At 36.2% G+C, this 26,990-nt stretch overlaps 1 protein-coding gene across 4 annotated transcripts in view; it reads right to left on the reverse strand.

The window, feature by feature from the left end:
• Positions 1 to 10,751: 10,751 nt before the first annotated feature.
• Positions 10,752 to 26,990, reverse strand: part of SKIC3 (SKI3 subunit of superkiller complex) — a 77,688-nt gene continuing 61,449 nt past the window's right edge. For all 4 annotated transcript variants that reach the window (XM_058532805.1, XM_058532716.1, XM_058532622.1 and 1 more), the window contains 6 exons: positions 25,918 to 26,039; positions 23,750 to 23,908; positions 18,334 to 18,486; positions 15,910 to 16,040; positions 13,966 to 14,089; positions 10,752 to 12,252 (listed from right to left, as the gene is read on the reverse strand). In XM_058532805.1, the coding sequence (XP_058388788.1) occupies positions 12,178 to 12,252; positions 13,966 to 14,089; positions 15,910 to 16,040; positions 18,334 to 18,486; positions 23,750 to 23,908; positions 25,918 to 26,039 (764 nt within the window). In that variant the 3' untranslated portion in view covers positions 10,752 to 12,177. The remainder of the gene's footprint in view (positions 12,253 to 13,965; positions 14,090 to 15,909; positions 16,041 to 18,333; positions 18,487 to 23,749; positions 23,909 to 25,917; positions 26,040 to 26,990) is intronic.

The raw sequence follows: 26,990 nt of genomic DNA on the forward strand, positions 1-26,990 counted from the left end.
TGTTATGCACCATATGCCAGAACAAGGACTAATTTTTAATCACAGAGCTTTTTGTAAACCTGGCAAGGGGGACCTTCGCTTCCGATTTGGGCTCCTTCCTTGGTTTAGGGGAGAAGAGTGACAACTTCTCTGCTAATAAAGGACAAACTTACCTTCCAAACAAATTTTTGACCAATGCCCACCAGTCTAATTTTTTAGCTCTATGAAACATTTCCATTTATTATTAATTTACATACAGCGTCACTGACTATATCCCAAGGGATTTTCATAGCAAAATTTAAGAGTTTAAAATGCAATAGCAAGTGTCCTTTGCAATCAAGTGTCATGGTAGGACAAAGGGCTAATAGCTCAAGTAATTCCAAATAACTCTTACAAGCCAGTAAGAAAATAGTAATAAATCAATGGTTTTTTTAAGAAAAATTGTCGAAGAATATGAACAGGCAAATCACAGAAGTATACATCAATAAATGAAGATATGAAAAGACATTCAACCTATTAAAGAAATAAAAATTAAAGGGACCTTTAGCTACCATTTTCAGATTGAAAAAATTAAAGTGATTGATACTATTAGGTTGACAGTGGTGTAGAGAAATGTGGACTCGCATACATTATTGGTAAGTCTATAAATTGGTACAAGGATTTAGAGAGCAATTTGGAAACAATTGGAGCAATATTTTAAAATAAGTTAAACCGAATATGCATACCACAGCATGCAAAAAACATGTAAGAATTTACAACAAACAGCAGTGATTGGATTATGAAGAATTTTGTTTTCTACATTAAACATTTATTAATACTTTTACATTATTACAATATGATATTTTGGTTTTCAGTAAAAATATATTATATAAAACAACCACAACAAATACACTACTAGGCTGAAAGAGTAACTCTTCGTAATGAATCAAATAAGTGGTTTTAGGAAGGGTTAAATTAGGAATTCACATGGACCAAGGGCCACATCATCCCACTCATACCTGGTTTTACTCTAGAGACATAGCTACAAAAGCAGAGAGGATATTACAGCAAGTGGAAAAAAAGATGTCGATGCACATTTTTCCTTGTAAACAAAAATGCTCTCAACTAAATTGCAGTTCAAATAATAGCGCAGGATCAAGCCAAAAGCTTTCCCAGAACAGGTTTCTCTTATTGGTGTTGACAGGGTAGTGCTATGTAGAACTGAATGCAACACAAAGGGGTAGGGGAGCAAAGGATCTTCTGTCAGGTTCTCTTGCTTGGGATCCCAAGTTGGAGTGTTCACAGGTTTGCACAGAGTCTAGTTGGCCTGAGAACTATGCCTAGAGAGAAGGTGGATCCACATGTTGTGGGGCCTAAAGCTCATAGCTTTGACTTGTCCTGTCCTGATGAGAGGGCACAGTAGTCTGTAGGAATACTCCTGGAAGCCATTGCTACCTCAGGACAGCAGCAACTTAACTCCATACAGAAGTGACTGTGAACAACGTAAATATACCCCTCTAACCCAAATGCATACCCAACTCAACTTGTCTTTAGCTGGATCCAAAGATGCCCACAGCCACTCCAGGGGCGCCTGACATCAATGAAAGAGGGAGTGGAAAGACAGAGTAGTCTTAATCAATGGTCTTATTGTCTTATTAAAATGTCTTACTTCTGCAAATTTTACAACAACCTTGTAAACACATTGCTAGGGCTCATGTAAGTGAGGGGCCCTTGAGCTCAAGAGCCATCATTTCACAGTAAATTCACCTCTGCTTGGGGAACCAGTGGAGTGCTGGGCCTCCTTCACTTTGCATTTATTTTGCAGTGGATCCAAAAAGATGACAAAGATGAACAATCCCCATAGAGAAGCTCAAAATACATGGCACTTTATCCTTTACCAAACAACAGTACTTAATCCTTTGGGAAATGTCAGACTTCTCTCTCCACAAATACAGGAGAATGTTTGAGCATCACAGACTCTGTGATCCACCTGTAGACTGGAGGCAGATGTTAAAATATCTCAGAGACTCCACTTAGGCACAACCCCACTAAACAGGCTTGGATAGTCCAAGGGTCCTGCTGACACCCAGCGTTTCCCGCCATTTCCTTCCTCTTACCAAAACTTGCTCTTGAAGGACAAATCCCTCACCTTATGTTTCACAGGTAACTGCCTTCTCAGCCCCATTGTGAGGTGGATATGCTCTCCACCTGATAGCCAGGAGAGTAATAAGGCTCAAAGTAAAAGAAAAATAGCATCCCCAGAGTGCTCTGGACACAAGCAGCTTTCCCCTCTTCTACAGAAACTTACCAAACGCCTGTTCACTCCTATTAGTGTTACCCATAATAGCAGCAAGTAGCATCCAAGACACCAAGAAGGAAAAATTTGCTGTACAGTATATACACACATAAATATACTGGTGTTTTTACCTTATGAAGGGGGTCTCCACACATTTGCGAGATATTACTTTTTATATATTTGCAGCCTTCATTCATTCATGTGCTGGGCACTGAAGATACAACATTGAACAAACTAAATATGGACCCTGCCCTTAGGGAACTTACAGTCTAGTGGAAAAGACCAACAATTAAACTTGCAAATACTTGGGCAAGTAAAGTGTGACGGGAGCACCTGGAAGATGCATTTAGCACAAACATGGGGAATCAGGCAAAGGGTTTTTGAGAGCAAGGGATAACTAGATAGAGACCTCTAAGGTATAAGTAGACATTAGCCAAGGGAAGGGGCTTGATTGGCAGAGGAGGGGGCTCAGATAGATGGCACAGCCTAAGCAAAGGCCTGGAGGCCAAGAGAATGGGACACATGCCAGGAACACATGTAAGAAGTTCAATAGGTCAGAACCTAAAGCGCATGTGGTGGGAGGTCGGGGAGGGGGCTTGAGAGAGATGAATAGAAAAGAGAAGAGAGAAAGTTAGGGAAAGTGGGTGTCTGATCACAAAGAGCCTTGTAACTCACGTTGAGGAACACAGATTTTTATCTTCAGGGCCCAGAGTAGCCTATGAAGGATTTAAATAGGAAAGAAATATTATCAGATTTGCATTTTAAGGAGATCCCTCTGGCTGTAGGGTGGAGAACAGATTACAGACACAGTGGGAGAAGCAAATTTGGGTGGGAAAGGAGGGAGATGATGCAGGAGAGAGAGGATAATGAGCTCAGTTTTAAACTAATTGATTTTGGAGGTATCTATGGGATGTCCAAGTGGATATGTCCAGTGGTTGGTGAAAGATAAGGAAGGACCTGAGGCATGAAAGAAAGATCTGAACTGAGGATTTAGCATAGAAATGGTTATTGGAGTTATGGGTGAGGAAAGAATAGATTGCCTGGGGTTGGGAGGGGTGGGAGTGGGGGACATGAAGACTACAGTGAGAAACAGAGACCTGGGAAGAACCCCAAGGATACCTAACACTGAAGGAGCAGGTAGAAGAGGAACCTTGAAGTCCCTAGGAGAGTATATGGAGACAGCAGTGCAGTAGGAGAGAGAGGACAATCATTTGAGGGTTTGCCTTCCCTGGGAACGCCTGCTAGCAGATGGTGTCAACAATCAACTTGGAGTTCTACCAGTAGTGCTTTAAGACGGAGATTAGATCTCACCCATTGAGGAGGCCCCTGTCCTACAGCGTAAACTCAGAAGTTGGGTGTATTGCACAATTCGGTAGAGAACAGTTATAAATGCTTCCTGACTGCCTTTCCATGCCATAAAATAAATGTGCTGCATCTCCTCAGACGCAGAGAGGGTGGTGAGCTCTCCCAGAGAAAGGAAGGATTGTTGCCAGGAAAAATATTAGGCTGTTTTGGCCGCTACCCAGCTTGGCATTTCCCTCTCCAGGAGATTAGAGTCACACACATTTTGTGGTAAAGGTTTGTTATCTCAGATCTTTCCTTTAATACACAGTCATAAAATTTTCTAACTACATAGACTAAATTTTCATAACCCCCTGTTCCTTGATAGAGTTCTGCTACTTCATTTGCAGAAGATATTTACACATGTGATAAATGTTGTAAGTGAAAAATGATTGATGTGCTCAGCAGTATGTCATAAACCAGGGCCTCTTTTTACAGTCCCCAAATGCACAAACTGAGAAAACAGAAAAATAATCCAAACTTCTATCCTGAGAAGTTTTGAGGGGGCTTGAGGTCTGACAGACCAGAGTTTAAAACCAGAGCCGCCAGTCACTATCTGTGTGACTTTGGATATATTTTTTACCTTTGGAGTCTTAGTTTCCTCATCTTAAAATGGAGATAACAATACCTACCTTGTAGGTTATTGGAAGACATTTATTGAGCTATTATCAGGTACCAGAGACTGCTCTAAATACTCTACCTGGATTAACTCATTTAATCCTCCAAACAGATGCCTATTACTGAGGCACAGAGGGATTAGGTAATTTATGTAAGGTTACATGGCTAGTATGAGGCAGAGTCAGGATTTGAACTCATCAGTCCAGAGAATTCCCTCTTAAACATTCTGCTATATTGTTTTTCTAAATATATGTAGACCATCTAATGCAGTGTCTGATACATCATAGGTATTGTACTTGATAAATGGTACTGATTAATAACAATAAACAGAGCTTTTGATCTTTATGGAAAAGACAAATTCCATGGTACTCTTTTATCCAACTCTGATTTAGATGAGTAACTAAAAATACTTGAGTTCAAAAAGGTCCCTGTACTACATATATTGGCTTGCAATAATTCTAGCAATGTACTAAAGCAGAAAGGAGTACAAAATATAGATTTCTCCTGGAACAAAATTACAATGAGGGAGTATTCCCTACCATAAAAGCACTTCTCCCTATTGTCTCTGGGGAGGGAGGCTAACAGCTAAAGAAACATTATGGACATTGACTGGAGGTGGGCAAGGTGCTGATGCCAATGTCCAGTAAAGCATATTTCCTCCATAAGTCCTGGCCAGGAAAGCAAACCCAACAGCTATTACTGCCAGATAAAAGTCATTAGTATCCAACTACCAGATGCTTCTCCTAAAAAGTAATGCACTGCATTCACAAGGGAAACATTCAGGGATGAACTTCCAGTGGGTGGGACCTACATGGAGGCCTGGGAGTGCTTCTGGATAAACCCACTCCTGCAACCCAAAACAACTCCTGAACCAAGGAATCTACCTAGTCCTTATCCCTAAATTCCATTGTTTAGCATTTAAAGGCTTTCATGTATTCACAACAGCAACATAAAATCCTCATGGACTACCTCCTCTGCAGAGATTAGTTGATAACTAAAGAAAGCAAAGTCTTTTAAAACCAAGAAAGCGCTATGTACCTAAGACATGGGAGGGTCAAAAGAAAGTTAATGGAAGAGAGGTGAGAAAAGCCAAAGAGAAAACCAAGGGCCGGCACTTGTGATGTTATCACGGATTAACTGAAACAGCTCACTATGGGCCTCAGTTTCTATCAAGTTCAAAATCTAACAAGGGTGGAGTATTCCTTATCATTGCACAGGTTTAAATTTGCAAATAAAGCTGGGAAAAAATTAATAAATTTGAAATGTTAGTCCTTTGGAGGAGGTTCCTTCCTCCTAAGGTTCTTCCTAGAATTCAGATAGTGGCACCAGGCAGACGGCAGCATCAGAATATACCTTGGTAGGATAATGTGAGTCAGTCCCAAGGACACACACCCTCAATTCATTTACGTTTCTTTGAGGTGACAGCAATTATTAACAAAATTTGAGAATGGTATTTGGAAATGATCTTGGGGGCCAGATTCTGTTTGCCTAATATAGACAATTTTAGAAGAGTGAATCTCTCTGAGCTTCTTTTGTGTGTGTCTATAAAATGAGGATAGTATCTACTGTAAAAAATGATGTGAGAATTACATGAGGTAATAGTGTATAGAGCTTGGCACATAGTAGGCATTCAATCTATCCCTGCCTCTAAGTCTTTGGTTGCTAAGGCTCTGCTGGGTAACAACCACTACCTTATAAGCACAAAATCTCTTCTGCTGAAGCAAATGGTACAGTACCAAGATCCTCTGCAATGCTACATCTTGCTTGGGCTTTCTTAGAAGCTACTTAATGAGCACAAATCTTACTGCTGCCTATGTATTTCCCAACGTTCACAAGTATTCACCACGGCCTATCATAAATCTGGGTCTAATGAGTTAATAAATAAATAATTCTGAACCTAGTTCTTAGTCCAAAAAAACCATCCAACAATATACATAGCACTTGTTCTGAGGCACTACAGGGCTAGCCTCAAGCAATTCTGAAATATATTTATTTCCATCTCATTGAAGCTGCTTGTGACAATATAAATTTGCCTTCTCAGCAGTGATTTTTCTCTCTAACCTCCTTCTTTCCACACAAAGAAACTTCTGTTCCATCTGGCTTTTCTCTCATGCCCAGAGACACTTGTGTCTCAAACATAAGAGAAAGTACCACTGCCAGGAATGCACACAGGAAAGAAAACACATAATTCAGTATGCAAAGATAGAACCTGCAGTTGTCTTTTCTCCACACCACCAGACTTCTTTCCAGGCTAATTTCCAAACTTCTGAAGCCAGCAAAAAGTCTTTACATAAAGACTATTTGTACACTATTTTCTCTTTCTTGATCCATTTAATTGAACAGATTAAGATTAGAACTTTTAAGCCAGAATATAGTGGTTTTCCAAAAAAGCTCCTGATTGCCTGATACTAAACTATGCAGCACTTCTTCTCCATAGAGATTAAGCGTTGACCATATTTTATATGATCAAAGGGGAGGAAATGGCATTAAAAAGACAGGGTCTTAGAAACTCAAGTTTTTTAAGCCACCTGGGGGTCAGGTAATCCAACAACATGCACATTTTATTTAACGTTGAGTGGCCTTTCTGAATGAAGTATAACCTATTTGGCACGTAGCAGGCACACGTAATTACACTCAACCATTCGTAGATGCTGGCTTCCATTAAAACATTCTTGAAGTGTATGTCTATTTTCCTTCTCAGGATCTAGTCCTAGAACTGATTACCTAACCTTTCTGCAGCAGAGATCTCTTTGGAAAGGGGTTCTACCCTAAGAAGGTTTGTAAGCACAGGGGCCCCCTGTTCAGTGGAAAATGGAGTTGCTGCTTCCCACGTGCTGCACCAAGCAGTTTCAGTACTTTGTTTCAGCTCACTTTGGACTTGGAAAACTTTGGTGACCTTAGAACAACAGAATGCTGCCATTAGAATCCTAGCTTGCGGCCGGCTCTCTGGCCTAGTGGTTAGGTTCAGCATGCTCCACTTGTGGCCCAGGTTTGGTTCCCAAGCACAGACCTACACCACTCATTGGCGGCCATGCCGTGGCAGCGACTCACATACAAAATTGAGGAAGATTGGCAACAGATGTTAGCTCAGGGAAAATCTTCCTCAGCAAAAAATAAGTTAGAGGCCAAGAGATCAGACCTATCCAGTCACAAACTCATTCTATATTGAAACCCAGTTTGAAACACACCACTTAGGTTTTGTGAGTATAATTTAATGTAGTTTCTTTTAAAGAGAATTAGAATGAAGAACTTAACTATGTTGGTGATACTGTGCTGTAAGCAGCATGTTGAGTGAGAACAGTTCAGATACCATTACAGAAATGAACAGTCACATATTCTTAAGACTCAAGTACTTTTGACATTTATATTTTCACAGTAACCATTTTTGATAACTCATCCTCTTTATCTGATGACCTCTTTTATGGCAACAATTTAGATGATGATTTCCAATTTCAGTGATCTGGTGACATTTAAATTCAAAGGTACGTATACTCATTTCAGTATACACAATGAGCAATGTACTGATTTTTTACTGCCGCCATAACAAATTACCACAAACTTAGTGGCTTTAACACAACACAAATTTATTATCTTACAGTTTTATGTTAGAAGTCCCACATGAGTCTCACCAGACTACAATCAAAGCGTCAGTAGGGCTGCATCCCTTTCTGGGAACTCTGTAGGAGAAAGTTTCCTTGCTTTTTCCATTTTAGAGGCTGCCCTTACTACATCCATCTTCAAAGCCAGCAATGTCGAATCTCTCTGATCTTCTTCCATTGTCATTTGTCTCTCCGAAAGCCTCTCCACTTTTAAGGACTCTTAAAACTGGGTTCAGGGCCTGGCCCCGTGGCTTAGGGGTTAAATGAATGCTCCACTACTGGCAGCCCGGGGTTTGGATCCCAGGCGTGCACCGACGCACCACTTGTCTAGCCATGCTGAGGCGGCGTCCCACACCCAGCAACTAGAAGGATGTGCAACTATGACATACAACTATGTACTGGGACTTTGGGGAGAAAAAGGGAAAAAAAAAGGAGGATTGGCAATAGATGTTAGCTCAGGGCCGGTCTTCCTCAGCAAAAAGAGGAGGATTAGCATGGATGTTAGCTCAGGGTTGATCTTCCCCACAAAAAAACAAAACCTTCTTCTCCTGCCAAAAACAAACAAAAAAAACTGGGTCCACCTAGATAATCCACGATAATCTCCCCCCTCAAGGTCCATACCCTACTGCATAGTCCCTTCTGCCATGTATTCACCAATTCCAGGGATTAGGGCATGGACACCTCTGGGAGCCATTCTTCTGCCTACCACAAGCAGAAACAGCAAGATAAGTACTTTTTTCATCGCCCATCTTCTCTCCAGAAACATTAACATAACGTAAATGTTTTTATAATAGGTATTACATATGAGGAAAGTATACAGTGAAGCATGAAGCCCAAAGGAACTTTTGTACCGATTCAAACACAGGAGAGATCATGACTCAAATTATCTCAACAGTCTAGTGATATAACGTGGAACTCAACTCTTTTTCACTGGATACTCCAGTTTTAATTATCCCTCTCCTGGCATCATTTCCCTTCACTAAAACAAATAGGTATTTCCAATTTTAAATTCAAAATATAAGAAAATATTTCAAATATTTCATAACAGCTGCTTGTTAAAGAGATATTATTCTTAAATTTCTTCAAAACATTTTGAGGTCTAAAGATAATTTAGCATTTATAAAAAAAGTTATAGTTGTGTATGGTATTTGTTTAGGTAATCAGAATTTAAAATACTGCTATTCAAAAAGTTCCTATTCTAATCAGCCAAAGAAAGGAAAAACATACTGTTACATGGCACAGGGAGAGAAGACAACGTGAGCGGTCTTTGGGTGCAATAGACCTTAAGTGACTATATTTTCTAAACCAAAAATGAGGCATATATCTAATTAAAGGAATTTTCTGACTTTTTACTTTACCTGTACAAAGAGTCTTAAAATATATACATATGTGGAAAGATTATTGTCTTGTATCTGATCCACAAAAGTATCATTCTGAAGTAAAAAAGGCAAAAGCAAAACAAAAAGACCTCTCCTGCAAATTGAAGGTCAGTTTATAACCAGCAGCAAGGGAGCCTGAGGAGTTTTCTATCTGTTAGCAACTGGAGCAGAAGAAAGGAAGACCGGTAGAGAAACGAGGGTCAACTTGGCCAAAACAAAGTTTCCACACTTTTTTTTTTTTTTTTAAAGATTTTATTTATTTATTTTTTCCCCCCAAAGCCCCAGTAGATAGTTGTATGTCATAGCTGCACATCCTTCCAGTTGCTGTATGTGGGACGCGGCCCCAGCATAGCCGGAGAAGTGGTGCGCGCCCGGGATCCAAACCCGGGCTGCCAGCAGCAGAGCGCATGCACTTAACCGCTAACCCACGGGGCCGGCCCTCCACACTTTTTAATGCACAAAAATTGAAAGCGATCAGCAAGCCACACTGACTTACATATATAAGATATGATTCATTTTTGTATTCCTATAAAATTTCCCCAAAGCCGGTATCAAATTTTCCATGGGGCAACCAAATATGTCTCTTTTCATATTCATATATCAGTAAACACGTACTTAATGTTTCATACTGTTTTAAATAACCACAACCTTTAATTCCTTTAATGTACAACCTGAGTATTTCTGTCCAATCCTGTTCCATGTAGATTCCCAAATTGAAGGAAGTTTGTCAACTCATTTTGTAAAGTGAAAAAAGAGCACAGTATTTTAAACTAAGGTTGTTTTTCTATCCTGACCAGAAATTTATGAGACACTTTAAGAAATATGACAGGTGATCCCAAACAAATACATGTGTTCCAAAAGCTTACTCATAAGCTGTATTTTTCCCACAGCAAATGATTATCAGATGCCAAGCTAGCCTAGAAACACCTAATTAATTAATAATACCTAATGGTGGATAAAAACTAGCAGAAAATGCACTATAATTCTCAAAAAAATAACAAAAATAATGAAATAATATGAATGCAAAATATTGGTACTCCAGGAAATAACTTTTAATGTAATTTCTCTAATTAAATTTATGCATAAACTCTGAAGGGAAATTTCAGCCACTTCTAAAGTTCCTAGAACCTGATAACACTGATTCACTTCAAATTTTCTTTGCTTTAAGCACACTGTGGAGCACCACTCTCCTTTACTAACTGGGATTAAAGGACAACGTGTAACACACAACATAGGTGTGGCACAAAGCAAGCTCTATAAAAATTATATGGTTAGGAACGATTTGAGGTTCACATAACCGGGCAGCAATTTGAAGAGGAGCCAACAAACAAAAGAGGACGTGTGTACATTCACGAAAAAAAAAATTACCTGAGATAGTACTGTATTAACTAAGGTGTTTTCCAATCTTCCTTTCTAGAAAACCTGGGTCTGAGGTCCCTGGAAGCCAGAACTAGGCAATGGAGTCAAAAGGTTACTCGTTGACTACAGGCCTGGAGCAAAGGCTAACCAAGACCACACTGTAAGTAGAGTAACCTTGTGAAGCAAGTGACACCCCAGACAGCAGATGGAGAACAAGCGCTGACTCCCAAGTATTCAAGCAGACGGAGCCAGCCCGTTCTGGAGGTAAAGGCTGAGGTGCTTTCCTGAGAAAGCAGGAGGGCATGGGCACTGTGGTTACACAGGCAGCCTTTCGCAGCACATCTCTGCCTAAGTCTGTGGGCCAGGCTGTTAAAAGCAATGAATCAGTTTGACAGCTGTGAGGATAGGAAGAAATGGGCAGAGAACGGCAAGCGCTCGATCTTGTTAAAGAGAGAAGTCAAGGAAAGAATCATCATTGGATTAATCCAGCAGTTCACGAACCTGAATGAACATTAGAATCTCTCAGGCATGCCTTTAAAATGCAGAGTCCTAGGCCGCATCCTTAAAGATTCTTATCGTATATATCTGAATTATGATAATATGCAGCCAAATTTGGGAATTCATCAATAGTTCAATAGATTCTGGAGTAAAATTTAATTACAGAATATTATCAATCTATATCCTCTCACAAAGCAACATTGTGATGCTGCTGGTTTAGAAAAACTACGTACATAAATTATACAACCACACATTTTTGTACAATAAATAATATATGTAAATGTCTGAAAACGTTTAAAACCACAAATCCAAAGTAAGCAAGTTTCTTCAAACATATAAAGAGATGTGGAAAAAAAAATAAAATAGGTAAATATGCTCTCAAGTTTTAAAATTTGAAATGTAAAAATTATATCTGATATTGATACTATAAAGAAAACAGGACACTTTTTATTTCAGAAAGTCTTTCTATCATAATTGAAGGAACCGCATGATTGATTAAATATTATTAGCATTATTTTCCATTAATCTTTTAAATGCAGCCATACACCTGAGTGTTTTGAATTATATAAACACATCCATTAGCAGTCTAAGACTCACCAACATTTATATTATGTGTCTACAGCAGAATCTGAGACGAACCACTAGTAAAATAGGTTATAACGTTATTTGGATTTTATGATGAGTTGGTCTGCTGAACTCTAAAATTCATGGAAGGAATTAAATCTTTGAATTTATTTTTTAACAAGTGAAATTCTGCATTGTGCTAATCTGCTTCTGCATATTATTTAGAAAATGGCTATTAAGGCTTTATTGTAAGGGATTGAAAAAAAATCCTATCGTGCACCATGCAAGATGAAGAAAATAATGGTTTACAAATAACTCTTGAATATAAAGGAATCATGGTTTTTCTTCTCAAAATCAAAGATGTTTTTCACATTAAAGTTACATTAAGAGTTTATGGAAAATTACACCCCTAGCTTAAGAACTTAAACATCTTTAGATTTAGAAAAAGAATGGATGATTATAACTTATAGTGTTTTTAAATGATGCTTTGGGGAAAAGTCTTAATTTATTGTTTCATTCTTTCTAACAGCTTTTTCTTCGGTCGTTACTATAAAATAATGCATTGTCATTCTGAGGACAATTTCTGATTCAGTTCCAATGCTCTTGTGTCTCCATGAGTTTTGGCATTGTTTACCAGCACCTGTGGGAAATCACATACAAGAACGTTAGTATTTTATTTATTAACAATATCTATATTTAGATTCATAGAAGGCAAGTATGCCAAAGGGCAGCAGGCAATATCAAACTACATAAGAAAAAGTGACTATGTGCAATTTTCCAGTCATTTTTGCTGAAATAAATTGTTCAACCAAAGCTAACATCAGAGATAAGCACAATTTATTCAAATGCTCAATTAGTATAGACGCCAACATTTTGACTGTTACCGCTGTCAGCGCTATATAAAATTAAAAGTTTTGTTTGGTGGCTTTGTTTACAGTACTGTCACCTCTAAGCCCTTACCCAAAAAGACCATTTTATGCATAGAATTGTCCAAATGACATTGTTTTCCTTTAAAACCACAGCTTAGGATCAAGGTTCTAGGTTCTAAGCTCTATCAAGAAACTTCCCATGATTTTCACCAATTCCACAAACTAGAAGATTTAATTCCAGTAGATCAATCGATTACTAAGACATTTTTTGGTAGTTCATTTTCAAACACTGTGAAGGGTCTGAGATTTTGCTCTACTTGCAAGCTAACAAGTTAGCCTGCCAAAGTTCCATGGATACTGCCAAAAGACACGGGACTCCTGGGTCAAAGACAAACGTCTTTCTTATTCATGGTACAGCAAACAGCATGAGCATCAGCAAACTTGCATCCATTCCCCTTGCCCTCTAAGTCTCACAAGGCAAGCAACATGGATGCACACATCTAGTTTCCGACATGCACAGTGAGCTGCATGACAAGAGGGGAACTTGAGCCTAGGAGACTTAAATCTTTTATAATTGGCAGGACTCATGCCTACCCTTTGCTCTGGAGGGAGACACTTACCTCTGTCTCTCAAGGCTGTCACTATACAAACATCCTTGAAACGATAGTCTGGAACAAAGGGCAGTCAGGCCTTCTACTCACAGGATGTTTAGAAATGCAAGAGACCCATGGTGAAGTGTCTCACAACATTCATACAAGTTCTAAATTTTGGATTTGCAATATGTTGATTATAATGCCTTTCTCCAAGCATTTTGTTAATATTTCTTTAATATTGTATTTTTCACTGAAAGGCAAATAGTATGTCAAATGCTGTCTTCTCATTAATTTTCATCATGCTTTTAAAATTGTTGGCTGGAGTTATGAGAATCTTAACCCAATACATGTTTTATATACTCTACCATTTAAAAATAATTTTATATATATATAGGTTTATATATTTAGACAGCAAAGCCATCCCATGAGAAGTAGAGTAGAAATTGTCACATGCCTATATTTTAGAAAAGACAAGAAGAAGAAAAACAATTTTTCTAAAGATAATATGAACATCTCATTCAAGTCTGCTACTTCTAAACCTATTCTATCTACCTATTTGCCTCCACTGCAGTGGTCATAAGAAATACCACAACCAGCACCTAGCACCTTTGATCTTTTCTTATTCTACATAGCACATTCAGTGAATCTATTTCCTAAATCAGTGGTTCTCAACCAGGGGTGATTACACCTCAGATATTGTTTGGTAATGTCTAGAAGACACTTTTCGTTGTTACATGTGGGGTGGAGGGAGGAGGACAGTGCTACTGGCATCTAGCGGTCAGAATGGTTGGGGATGCTGCTAAACATCCTACAATACCCAAGACAGCAACCCTCACCCCTCCTCCAACAAAGAGCCAAGATGAAATATTTTCAATAAAATCAGTGCCTTACATCAATGAGCTCGTAGTCATTTTTGGCATGTAAGTGTCTCAGTAGGTACCAACGTGCAGTTGATACAATAGATTTGGGATACCCAGGCTGATACACCACTCTCTCCAAAAGTCGCCGTGTCTCTCTGGGAAAAAGATATTTACATTTAGTTCAAAGCATATAAATTAATATAAGATATTTCATATACTTTCATACACAAACATTTCATACACATACATATACATTATATAAATTAATATATTTCATATACTTTTATACACATATATCATCTTTCTCATTCTTTTGCAGATGTGGTGCTGATTACTTCATGAATTTTTTATTCATATAACAATAAAGGTAATAATCATGGTTAACATTTATTAAATGTTTATTCTGTGCTAGGCACTATGCTAAGTGTTTTACACATATGGTCACATTTAATATTCACAACCATATAAGGTAGGTTGCTGTTATTATTTTGCAGATAAGTAAATTAAATCTCATCCAAATAGAATGGGGAAAAGGCCCCTATTTTATGAGCACTTCTAAGGGCTCTACCCCTAATCTTTTTTGAAAATAGGCAAAAAAGTAAGTAAATCAATAAACAATACAAAGATAATATAAAGTGGAACAAGAAGAAATATTTAACATCTACCCTAGAGGCTGAGTGTATAATATCAGGCTTTTAGCATACGTATGTTTTCAAAGACAGGTACAGTATGTGAACCCAAGTAATAACAGGTTGATTTACAGTTGTGTTCTAATTTTTTCTTCCCTAATTTACTAACATCTATGACTCCAAAGACTTCTGTACTGATAGAAACAACATAAACAGTGGTAACTCAGAACTGCTGAATAGGAGGATCTTATAAGCAGCAATTGGCTTGAAACAGGAGCTAAAGAACTTGTCTCAAAGATGCTTTTACGCTGGAATCACATAGTAAGCACGTGTTTTTTCTTAGACCGCATGTTTATTTGGACTGATTTTTGGTGGTGATACAAACTATGGGAGGTGCTAACAGAGACTACGAAGGAAGAGGGTTAAGGCCCTATAAGACACCCACACCGAGCATCAACAGAAAGAGTCCATTAGGAAGCTTAAATTATAGCCTGAAATATTTCTTGATGAAATCAGTCATAAAAAAATATCCAAAATTAAATATTAATAAATGGTGCTGAAACTGCTGATTAGCCATAGGTCTTAATTGTTCCTTCAGTCCTATTTTGTGATGTTGACGTGACCTCTGCCACATATTTATACGTATTAAGCTCTATGGCTACAATACCTACTCTGTTTCAATAATGTATGCTCCAAAACCACTGTTTTACTTACAGTTGCTTTGTGTTATGTGTGATATCCATTAGAGCAGGTATTATTCTCAGAATTTTTAAATATTCTTGCCTGTTTTATCATCCATATAACCTTTAAGTAATTTTCTTCACATTTATTTCTGACCCTATCCCCACCCTTCAATAAAAAGATTGCTAGAATTTTTATATTTTAATCTGAGAAGCTTTTGGATTTTCTAGATATAAAAACCACATTACTTATAATATGTCTCTGCCTTTTCAATATTCATTATTCTTTTCATAGCTTATTGCCTTATAAGAACTTATGTCAATCTAGCCTTGAACTTGGGTCTTTTCAGTTTTGTTTGTTTCTAGAATCTACCGTGGCTCATACTAAGACAGTGGAGAGCAAAATCTCCAAGGCCTTCTTCACTTGAAATGCTGCCATGCTAAATCTTTCATATTCTATATCTGTGTACCAAGTTACTTTTTTAAAACAAATGTAAGACTTTATTTTCTTCCTTATTGGCTTACTGGAAACAGCCTTTCCAAAGTAGATACAAATATATGTATAATGCCAAAGTTTGTTAAATTAATTCTAAATCTTTGTTTCTTAAAAGGATTGAAAGTGAAGAAATATTTCCAAGAAAAAAAATAAACAAAGATTCTTCATACCTTGCTCCCATTTTGCGGTTGAATTGTAACAAAGCTTGTAAAAGGACAGCCAGTGGACAAAAGCAAAGTTTCAAGGCCTCGGTTGTTGCTTCTTGAAGCAAGGATGGCCAGTGATCATTGGAAATATGAGCCTACAATAATATAAGACAAATATTCAATCAAAGCTTTTGACACGTTTACTTTAAAAGAATGCAATTCAACTGTCATTTATTGAGTGCCTACCTGTCCAAGTCACCATGTAAATGCCACAGGGAGCATAATTCTACAAAATTATTAAGATTTGATTTCTGCCTTTAAGGAGCTACAAAACAAGGTGGACTGGGATAAAGGAAGGTTTCAAAGAAGGGATATCACTCAAAAAACACTAAAATATTTGTTAAAAGAAAATGCACTATTCTATTATGTAGGTTAATAAAACTTATCAGTTACTAAGCTTCTGAGGTACCAAACATACAAAATTCAATTTAACATGATTCTTTAACTGGTGGTGACAAATATTTCAAAAATTATCTAAGGAGAGAAGAAAAGCTGAAATGAAATACTTCAATAAAATCCCAATACAGAAAAAAGGTGCAAAGCAGATCAGATATAAAGACATTAAATCAAAGTCATCAATACTGAAAACTTTTTAAGAATTTCACTTTACGGAGAAAATGTTAAAATATCTATACACTACTTAGGTTGCAAACTTTAGTTTCTTATAATATGCATTGACTGGGAAATAACACAGATATGTATTTCCTAAGAAATACCTGAAAATAAAATGGTTAACACTCTACTGAATTATGTAGGAAGAAAAAAAATATTTTTAAAATCTTTCATTAAAAACCTCATATTGTAACCAAGATTTCATAATTACAGGTACCTAGAATACACATTTTAATAAAGCCAATATAATGAGTCAATACATAGTCCATTTCAAACACTAAATTATTAAAAAATATATATTAGAGCAATAAACTCTGAGGGGAACACAGGCGACAGTAATTTGTGTAATCAAAGAAGCTATAAAGAGAATGAATTTGAAAACAGAGAATGGAGGTTGTGAGGCATCTCCTATAAAGATGGGAGCAATGGGACCCTGTACATCTAGCAAAGAAAATAAGGCAAAGTCCATACTAATAAAATTATTCCTAATATATTTTTAAAAACCAATAACACAAAACTATCACTGGTTGCTTTTATAATGCACTCTCTAATTTCCAAGAATTCATATAAAGTATTCTGTAAAGGTAGCCCAAAGATTATTATGCAAGGAAAAGGTTTCTACATGTAACTGGTATATTAAACAATGTGATTAGAATGCACTTATTTTTGTCTCCCATTATGTCTTTAAAATGTATTATATGAGGGAGACTTTTCCTCTGTCCCTGGATATAAAATTACAGTAGGCCTCGTGACTCTTACATCTATTTTTCTTACTTTCATTCACAAATACAGTCTTAATTAGAATGTCCTCTTCTTTTTAATACTTCAACCTTGACTCAAAGGTAATATTTGCACCCTACTCCCATCTCCTCAGCTCCCATCTAGAGTATGGTTACAGGCAGCAGCAGATGGCTGCTCCTCCTCCCAACACTCCCACCTTGTCTTGCTAATTGTAGTTTCAGGCCTCTACTGAAATACCAGAAGTTTGTATTTGACTGGTGCCATTATAAGAAGATGTCTAGTTCTCCAGGCTTGACAGATATTTAAAACTCTTTTTCTGATCCAGACTTTCCCGGCTTTATCAGAGACACCCAATTTCATGGGACCAGTTATGTAATCAGTGCTATTCTCCAAAGCTTCTTTTGTATCTTTCTATGTACCAATAAGCACGCACACCCACACACACAGGATGCATTTAGAGATATATATTCTTAAAAATATATACCACACATACAGACACTCTAATAGGATATCATGCACACTGTTACACAGTTTTCCCCCCAACACACCCACTTAAACATTTATCTTGAAGAGTTTTCCACACTAGCACATAGGACTTCTAGATCAATAGACCTAACTTGGTATCAGAAAACAGATGTCAAGTCAAAAATTACTGGAAATCCCTCTTACAGAACGTCAAATTGAACTGAGAAATGACTGAAATGTTAATTATTGGCATCTTTGTCACAGATGAGTAGCTGGGTTAATTCTAACTTAAATCATGAACAAACAAAAATGTATATTCTCCCATAATTCAACTTTTAAAATTTCAATCTTTGTTTTTTCCCCAAACATTGACAATGTTCTGCTGGAGTCCATGGGTTTATTTTACTCTTACAACCATCAAAAGCCCAAATAGAAAGTCTGTGAGGAGGCCACACTAGAATGCAATGAAAGAATAGGAACTCAACAGAATATGACTATGTAAAAAGCTTTCATCTTAAAGAAAAATAAAAGAATAAATTTTTCATGATCATAACTATAACATGCTCTTACCATGCAGACTTCTAATGCAAGCAGTGCTAGTCTCAACAGACTTGAGAGCTTCCCACTCCAACTGCCCTGTTGGGATGCTACTTGTAGACTCTTTCTATAACACATCTCTGCAGCACCCATCATTCCTTGGGACTGATATATATGTGCCAGCCACTGCAGAACAGAAAGAGAGAAGAATCCCAAAAGATTTTAATTTAGTACACAGTCTGATACTCTACTTCCAACAAATTCAATAAACTTAGATGAATTTTATTTATTTTTTTTTTTTGGTGAGAAAGATTAGCCCTGAGCTAATATCCATTACCAATCGTCCTCTTTTTGCTGAAGAAGATTGGCCCTGGACTAACATCCATGCCCATCTTCCTCTACTTTACATGGGACGCTGCCATAGCATGGCTTGACAAGCGGTGTGTTGGTCTGCGCCCGGTATCCAAACCTGCGAACACCAGGTCGCCAAAGCAGAACGCACGAACTTAACCGCTACACCACAGGGTTGGCCCCTAAGTTTTTTATTTAATTATTAGTAACTTTGTGCCCAAAAGATAAAAATCATAGGTCAGGAAGGGGGTAGCCAACTTGCCCATTCTATTAGCAACAGCTTCCTAATCACACCTAGTCTGAAGTCTTAAAAAGTCTCCCCAAATGGCAAGTCAGAAGCAAAACCAAAACGCAATGTGAAAACAGATATATCAGGTAAACATTAACCAAAAGACAGTTGTACAGCTGCATTAACATCCAACAAAGTAGACTTTAAGACAAGAAATATTAAGGGATAAAGGGAGCTGTTTCATCATGATGAAAGCGTCAATTCAACAGGAAGATGTAATACTCCTACATTTGTATACACCTCGTAACACAGAATTTATGAAGCAAAAGTTGACAGAAATTAAAAAAGAAACAGATAAGCCCAGGATCAAAGCTGGAAATTTTAACACACCTATCACAGCAATGATAAAAGAAATAGACAGAAAAAAAAAAAAAATCAGTAAGGATACAGAAGATTTAAACATAATGAACCAGCTTGACTTAAATTACATATTTAGAAGACTATACTCAATAACTGCAGAATACACATTCTTTGTAAATGTATATGCAACATTTACTAAATCTGACCATATGCTAGGTCATAAAGCAAGTTTGAACACATTTCAAAGAATTGGAATCATACAAAGTCTATTCTGATTTAGTGGAATTAAAGTAGAAATCAGTAACAGAAAGATAACCAAAAATTCCCCCCATATTAAAAATTTTGCAACATGCTTTGGAAAAAAGATTAGTCAAAGAAGAAATCCCAATGAAAATTATAAAACGTTTTCAAATGAATGACATGGAAGCACTATATAAAATCTTGTGGGGTGCATATATTTGAGAAAGATGGAAAATCAATGATATAAGTTCCTATCTCAAGAAGCTAGGGGAAAAAAATAATTCCAAAGAAAGTAAAGAAAACAACAGAGAAGAAATCAATAACATGTAAGATAGTATAATAAAGAAAATCAAAACAAAAAGTTGTTTCTTTGAAAAGTTAATAAAATTGCTTGCTATCAAGAAAAAAATTAGAAAACACAAATTACCAGTAAAAGAATGAAAAAGGGAAAATCATTACAGATTTTACAAACATTAAAAAGAGGATATCATAAAATTTGAAATTGAGATGTGCTGGACAAATTCCTTGCAACTCACCAATGCTAAAGAAACAGGATATCTTAATAGTCCTATTTAATCTCTAATAATAAAAAAAAAAAACCTCTCCACTAAAGAAAATTCTTGGCCTGAATGGCTTCAATGGTGAATTCTTCCAAACATTAAAGAAATAAATGTTACTCTTAGACAAACTCTTTCAGAAAATGAAGAAAAGAATAACAACATAGATACCAAAACCTAACAAGGACCTTATGAGAAGGAAAAATTACAGGCCAGTCTCTCTCATGAATACAGGTACAAAAATTCTAAACGAAGATATTAATAAATTGACTCCAGCAATATATAAACAAAATAATACATCATGACCAAGTAGGGTTTCTTCTAAGAATGCAAGTTTAGTTTAACATTTGAAAATCAATGCAATCAATCTACCACATTAACACAACTAAAAAAAAGAACAGATGCCACCCCAACAAAATCTGATAAAACTCAATACCCATTCAAGATAAAAAACAAAAAAATCTCTCTCGACAAATTCAGAACAGAAGAGAACTTTCTTAATCTGATAAATATATCTACAAAAACCTACAGCAAACATCATTTTTAATAACGAAATAGTAAATGCTTTTTACCTGAGGTAGAGAATAAGACAAGAATGTTCACTTATCATCACTTCTATTTAACATTATATTCAAGGTTCTGAACAGTGCAATATGGTATGAAAAAAAATAATACAAAAATATTGAAAAGAAAAAGTAAAACTTTATTATTCACAAATGACATAACTGTGTATGTAGAAAATCCAAAACCATTTTAAAAGAATAAGTGAATTTAGCAAGGTTGCTGGAGGGTCAATTTACAAAAGTCAACTACATTTCTAAATGTTTAGAGCTAACATACAGAAAAAAATTACCAATGGAACAGAAAATATCAACTAACTAGAAATAAATTTAATGCAAAAATGTAAAAGACCTCGATGTTGAAAACTGTAAAACATTGCTGAGAGAAATTTAGAATTTAAATAATTTGAGGAATACACCACATTCATGAATAGAGAAACTCAGTAGTATTACTTTGTAACTCTCCCCAAATTAAACTACAGATTCATGCAATTCCAATCAAGATCCCAGCAGGACTTTTGCTTGTGGCAGCAGGGAAGGGTAATTGACAATTTATATGTAAATGAAAAAAGACCTAAAATGAGAGCCAGTCCTGATGGCCTAGTGGTTAAAGTTTGGGGCACTCTGCTTCAGCAGCCCGGGGTTCAGTTCCCAGGCATGGAACCACACCACTTGTCTGTCAGTAGCCACGCTGTGGCGGCAGCTCACATAGAAGAACTAGAAGGACTTACAACTAGAATATACAACCATGCACTGGGGCTTTGCGGAGGAGGAAAAAAAAAGAAATAGGACAAAAAAAAAAAGACCTAAAATGACTGAGACAAATTTGAAGAAGAACAACAAAGTGGGGGGTCTATTACCTCCACACATCAAAAATGAATTATAAAGATATAAGCAAGAATAAACAAATAGATCAATGGAAAAGAATCAGGAGCCCTAAAAGACCCACACATACACAGTCACCTGATTTATGACAAAAGCATCACTACAATTCAGTGGGAACAGGATTGTCTTTTCAAAGAATTGTGCTGGGACAATTAGATATCCATATAGAAAAAAATAAACCTTAACCCTCTATATTCACAAAAATTAATCCAGGATGGATCATAGACCTACAAGTGAAAGGTAAAACAATAGTTTCTAAAAGAAAACATAAAAATATCATTATGAACTTGGAGTAAGCAGAGTTCTTAAATACAACACCTCAACAAAGCATTAACCATTAAAAATGATAAATCAGACTCCATTAAAATTAAGACCTAGTCATAAAAAAATAACAATAAGAGAGTAATAGGCCAAGGCACAGACGTTAGAAAATATCTGCAATACAAATATCCAAAAACGTGCTTGTATCCAGAAAATATAATGAATTCCAACAATTCAATAAGAAAAGAGCTGATGAAAAACTACACTAAAAAAAAGGCACTTTAAAAAGAGGATATCCAAAGGTTTGATAAGCATAAGAAAAGTGGCAAAACATCATTGGTCATCAGGTAAATTCAAGTTACAACCACTACAAGATACTATTACCTACATACCTACTGAAAAGGGGAAAAAAAATAACCACCATCTGGCAATATCAGCAATGGGAATGCTCAGAATTTGCTGATGGGAACATAAATTGGAAAACCATTTTAGAAAACTGTTTGACAGGACTTATTAAAGTAAACATACATATACCCTATCACCTATCAAAAGACATATCCAGGATGGACATAGCAGCATCAATCATAATAGCTAAAATCTGGAAATAATCCAAATGTCCATCAACAGTAAAAGGGACATATTTAAGAGTATATTCATAAAATGAAATGAAAAAACTATGGCTACATGAAACAACTAAATGAATCTCAGAGACATGATGTTGAATGAAAGTAACCAGATACAAAATAAGATTCCATTTACATGAAGTTGAAAAACTGGCAAAACTAGATAGAAGTGACAGAAGTCAGAACAGTGGTTCCCCCTTTTTTTCGAGGTGGGGGAAGATCAAAGCGAGAGGCAAGAGGAGGGCAGCTAGGTTGCTGGAAATGATTGTATCTTGATATAGGTAGTGGTTAAAGAGGGACATACATATGTAAAAATATAATGAGGCATATTTTTAAGATTTTTACACTCTATTCTTTGCGAATTATATCATAGCATAAGATAAAACATACATGCTACCTCTTAAGACTTTACTTTAATTTATCCTTTAATTTTTCCCTTTTAGTTTGACAAGGTATTTTTCCCCTTGATAAAGAATATAAGATCAATATCCAGTCGACCTTAGCGTCCCTTAATGCTCATATGGCAAACTTACTCTAAGAGAGGAAAAAAAGCACTATCTTTCTTCAAGGATTACAGTAAGAAGGAGGCTTAGCTTGCATAATCCAACTTTTGCCATTATAATGATAATCTTTTTAAGCAGGGACATCAAAAAATTGATAAAATGCAAGATCAAAATGAAGAAGAAATTGTGGTAAAATAAGCTTCTGTAAAATCTATACCAAAAAGCTCCTCTGATATTTTCTCTGAAGCACAGAAGGAACTATAACAAACCGAATAAAGTAATTACGTGCTTTCTGTATTTTAATATCAAGAAGAATAAAGTATAGAATGATCATTATATATTTGCCATGTGGATAACCAGAGCCAGCTAAAAGGGCAGTCTGTTGATTCGGGCATCAAATCTGAAAATAACTATTTCTTAAAGCACTAAATATCCATTAAAATCTTGGATATGGGTTACCCGTAAAGTAACTAAGGAAAAACTACATACATCCCCTCTAAAGGTAGAGTTAAACACCGTTATGCTAACCGTATTATAAAATGTTTTAAATGTAAATAAATAAATGTAATGTAAACGTAAATAAAATGTAACACTTCTTTAGCTCTCTTATATCAACCCCATGTAAAACATTCAACATTGTTTTAAATTGAGGAAATTTATAATCAACAATTAAGAAAGCTTGGAAGTACTGTAGCAGCAGATCCTAAATTAGTATTCAATTTCCTGAGTTTCTCTAATCACAATACCCTTTAAATCTTGAAAATGAGAGATATATGGTGAGTTTACAGACAAAAAAAATATAAATGGAGTATACTCCTGACCTCATCTAATATGATGGAGTATTTTAATTCAAGACTCAGGTAAGAAGGAGAGAATTTACCTGCCAAGCTGGAACAGAGGTTGAGTTGGACATGACTGTTTTTTGCAGCTCTTCAAGTACAGCATCTGGGAGAGGCTTTCGCGACTGCAGGAGTGGTTTACACTGAACTTGTCTCAAAAGTAAGATAACAGCTGGCTGATCAGGGTTACTTTTTAAATTCTAAAAATAAAATCCCAAATAGAAATACATCAAATAGGTTCTTAAATGTTAAATGTAAAAGGCAATTATTTATTTATGTTTTCCCCCAAAGCACCAGTAGATAGTTGTATGTCATAGTTGCACAGCCTTCTGGTTGCTGTATGTGGGATGCGGCCTCAGCATGGCCGGAGAAGCAGTGCGTCGGTGCGCGCCCGGGATCCGAACCAGGGCCACCAGCAGCGGAGCGCACGCACTTAACCGCTAAGCCACGGGGCCGGCCCCGTAAAAGGCGATTATTAAGCTATTCTCTATGTTGGGAACAAAATCTGAATTTACCCTTTTCTTATTAAAAGATAAACAACTGCAAAAGTAAAATAAATAAAACACTGAACATCTTGGGAATATCAAACTCTACATTCAAACTTTAAAATTGCTAATGCTATTATTGTAGTTTATGTCATTTATTTTAGATTTAGTATATCCCTTTGACTTGGTTTAGTCTCAGGTGATATGCCGAAAAACTTAGGTTCTGAATTTCAGGAGGTAGCTAAACTAAGAAAATATAAAATTAACAGTGAAGGCTAACACTATTCCTTATTGGAAGAAGCCATACTATATAAGGAGAGAGCTATAAATCTTTTCCTTTCTCAACCTCTTAACAAAGATATTCATTGCACATCCTCCCTCCAAGCACAGACTTCTTACACTTTGGGAGTAAGAGAAAGATCTGTTTACCCATTTCCTTAAGCTATTATTTGTACCCTAAAACACATACATACATAAATAAATGTATTGTACATATGTATATGTAGCTCCTTCCATATATATATATACATATGGAAGAAGTTAAAGAAAGTTCTCTAAATAAGTCCTTCCACTATTGTTTTAAATACTTCTTTATTGCTTGTCCCTCAATAACATACTTCTTTATTTTTTATTAATTAGGTCATAGTCTTAAACATATTTATTTCTAAAATGTATATGATTTCTTTCTTCTAAGTAAGAATTGGAACAATAAAATGACAAGGAAAGGTGCATAAAAGTATCCCTTATTATGTCAGAGAGAGCATAGCAACTGTCACTTTATGCTTGCTAAACACTCACTGTATAATCTTAACCTGTCCTGAACTTGGATGGAATTTCTTAAATAAAAGAGAAAATTTATTACTCTACTTTTCAGAAAATTCAAGGACCAAAGGGATCTTCAAATATTCATTCTTTTTTCTCTGTAAAATTTACATTGATCTCTCAAAAAAACATTTCTAGAAACACAACACAATCTCCCTGGTAAGTATTTATGAAAAAAGATGTTTTCAGGAAAAGTGACGTTTAAAATTCTCTTTATCCATTTAACTATTTCTGAGTAGGTTTATGAAGCTGATTTATTCATTCAATAACTATTTATTGAGCCCCTACTATGTGCTAGGCAAGGTGCTAAGAATTTACTCACAGAACCTACAACCTAGGTATGTAAAAACTGACTACTGAGTAGTTTCAGTCACCTACTTAATCTCCACAATCATTCTGTTTGGTTCAGAACTTTGGAAAAATGCAAAGATGCTGGAAAACAGCATTCTGAAGTGAGTAATCAGAAATCAAAGGAAAATACTGCCTCCATAATGTTATCAAAAAAAAAAAAGGCCTATTAAGGCCTTAAGTCCTAGAGTCAGACAAATACAAGCCCAAATGGCAACTATATCAATTTCTAGCTGTGAACTCCTGTGCAAATTACTTATCCTCACTATGCCCTGGTTTTCTCATTTGTAAAAATGGGAACAATAATAAATATGTATGTCATATGATTGTTGTAAAGTTCAACTACAAACTGCTACATGTATTGACTGGCTTATAGTAAGTACTCAACAAATGCTGGGAATTATCATCATCATCATCATCACCACCACTACCGCCGCCACCACCACCACCACCACCACCATACGCTCTTCAAATAACATGCACTCTATTTTTAAAGTTATTTTCCAAGTAGGGTAAGAATCCATGAATCTCAACGCTCAATTCTGTAACAGTACCTTTGTGCAAAGGGCTTCAGCTTCAGATATCCTTCCTGTGTCTACCAGACCAGTGACAGCTTGGGAGAGAGACCACTTTTCAAGAGATTGGTTGTAATTTTCAAGGAATTCTTTGTCCTTAACTGTAAACAAAAAACATCAATGTAACTTTCTTCTGCCATTTATAATGTATCCTCAGAGGAGTAATTAGTTGCTAGGAAGTATTATTATTAGACTTGCCATGCATATATAATTTTTAAAACTTACATGTACCAGTGGAATACCTTAGACTATCCTGACATGAGATAGGTTTCTGAAAAGTTTCATGGTAGGAATATTTGTGGTTGAATAACTTAAGACTTTATACACTTGTGACCTACATCAAAAACCACTATATCTGCAGTAAAACTGAAAATAATTCATTGAAAAAAATTAAAGATTTATTGTGATATAATTGACATAAGTTACACATATGCACGTATTCGAACTGTACAACGTGATGACTTTCGACATAAGTATACACGCATGAAACATCACTATAATCAAGATAACGAACATACTCATCATCAAGAAAAGCTTCCTCCTACCCCTTTAGAATCACTTCTGTCCCTAACAGACCTCTCCTCTTACTCTCTGTCCCCAGGAAACCACTAACCATTTTTAGTCAGAATAGATCAGTTTGCATTTTCTAAAATTTCATATAAATGGAATCGTAAAGTATAAACTCTTTGGCATCTTTCACAGCTGTTAACATAATAAATTACATTCATTTTCAAATGTTAAAGCAACCTTGAATTCCTAGGATATACCCCACGTGATCATGATGCATTATTATCTTTTTTATGTTACTGGCTTTGAATTGCTAAAGTTTCGTTATGAATTTCTGCATCTGTAGTTTAGTAGTTTGCTTGTAATGTCTTTGTAATGTACGGGTTTTGCTTGTAATGTACGGTTTGGGTATCAGGGTATTGTCGGCATCCTAGTAGAAGGCAGGTAGTGCTATCACCTTTTCCATTTTCTGGACAAGTTTGTGTAGAACTGGTATTCTTACTTAAATGTCTGGTAGAACTCATCAGTGAAGCCATCTGGTCCTG

This window comes from Diceros bicornis, chromosome 1, assembly GCF_020826845.1.
Source record: "Diceros bicornis minor isolate mBicDic1 chromosome 1, mDicBic1.mat.cur, whole genome shotgun sequence".
Lineage (NCBI taxonomy): Eukaryota > Metazoa > Chordata > Mammalia > Perissodactyla > Rhinocerotidae > Diceros > Diceros bicornis.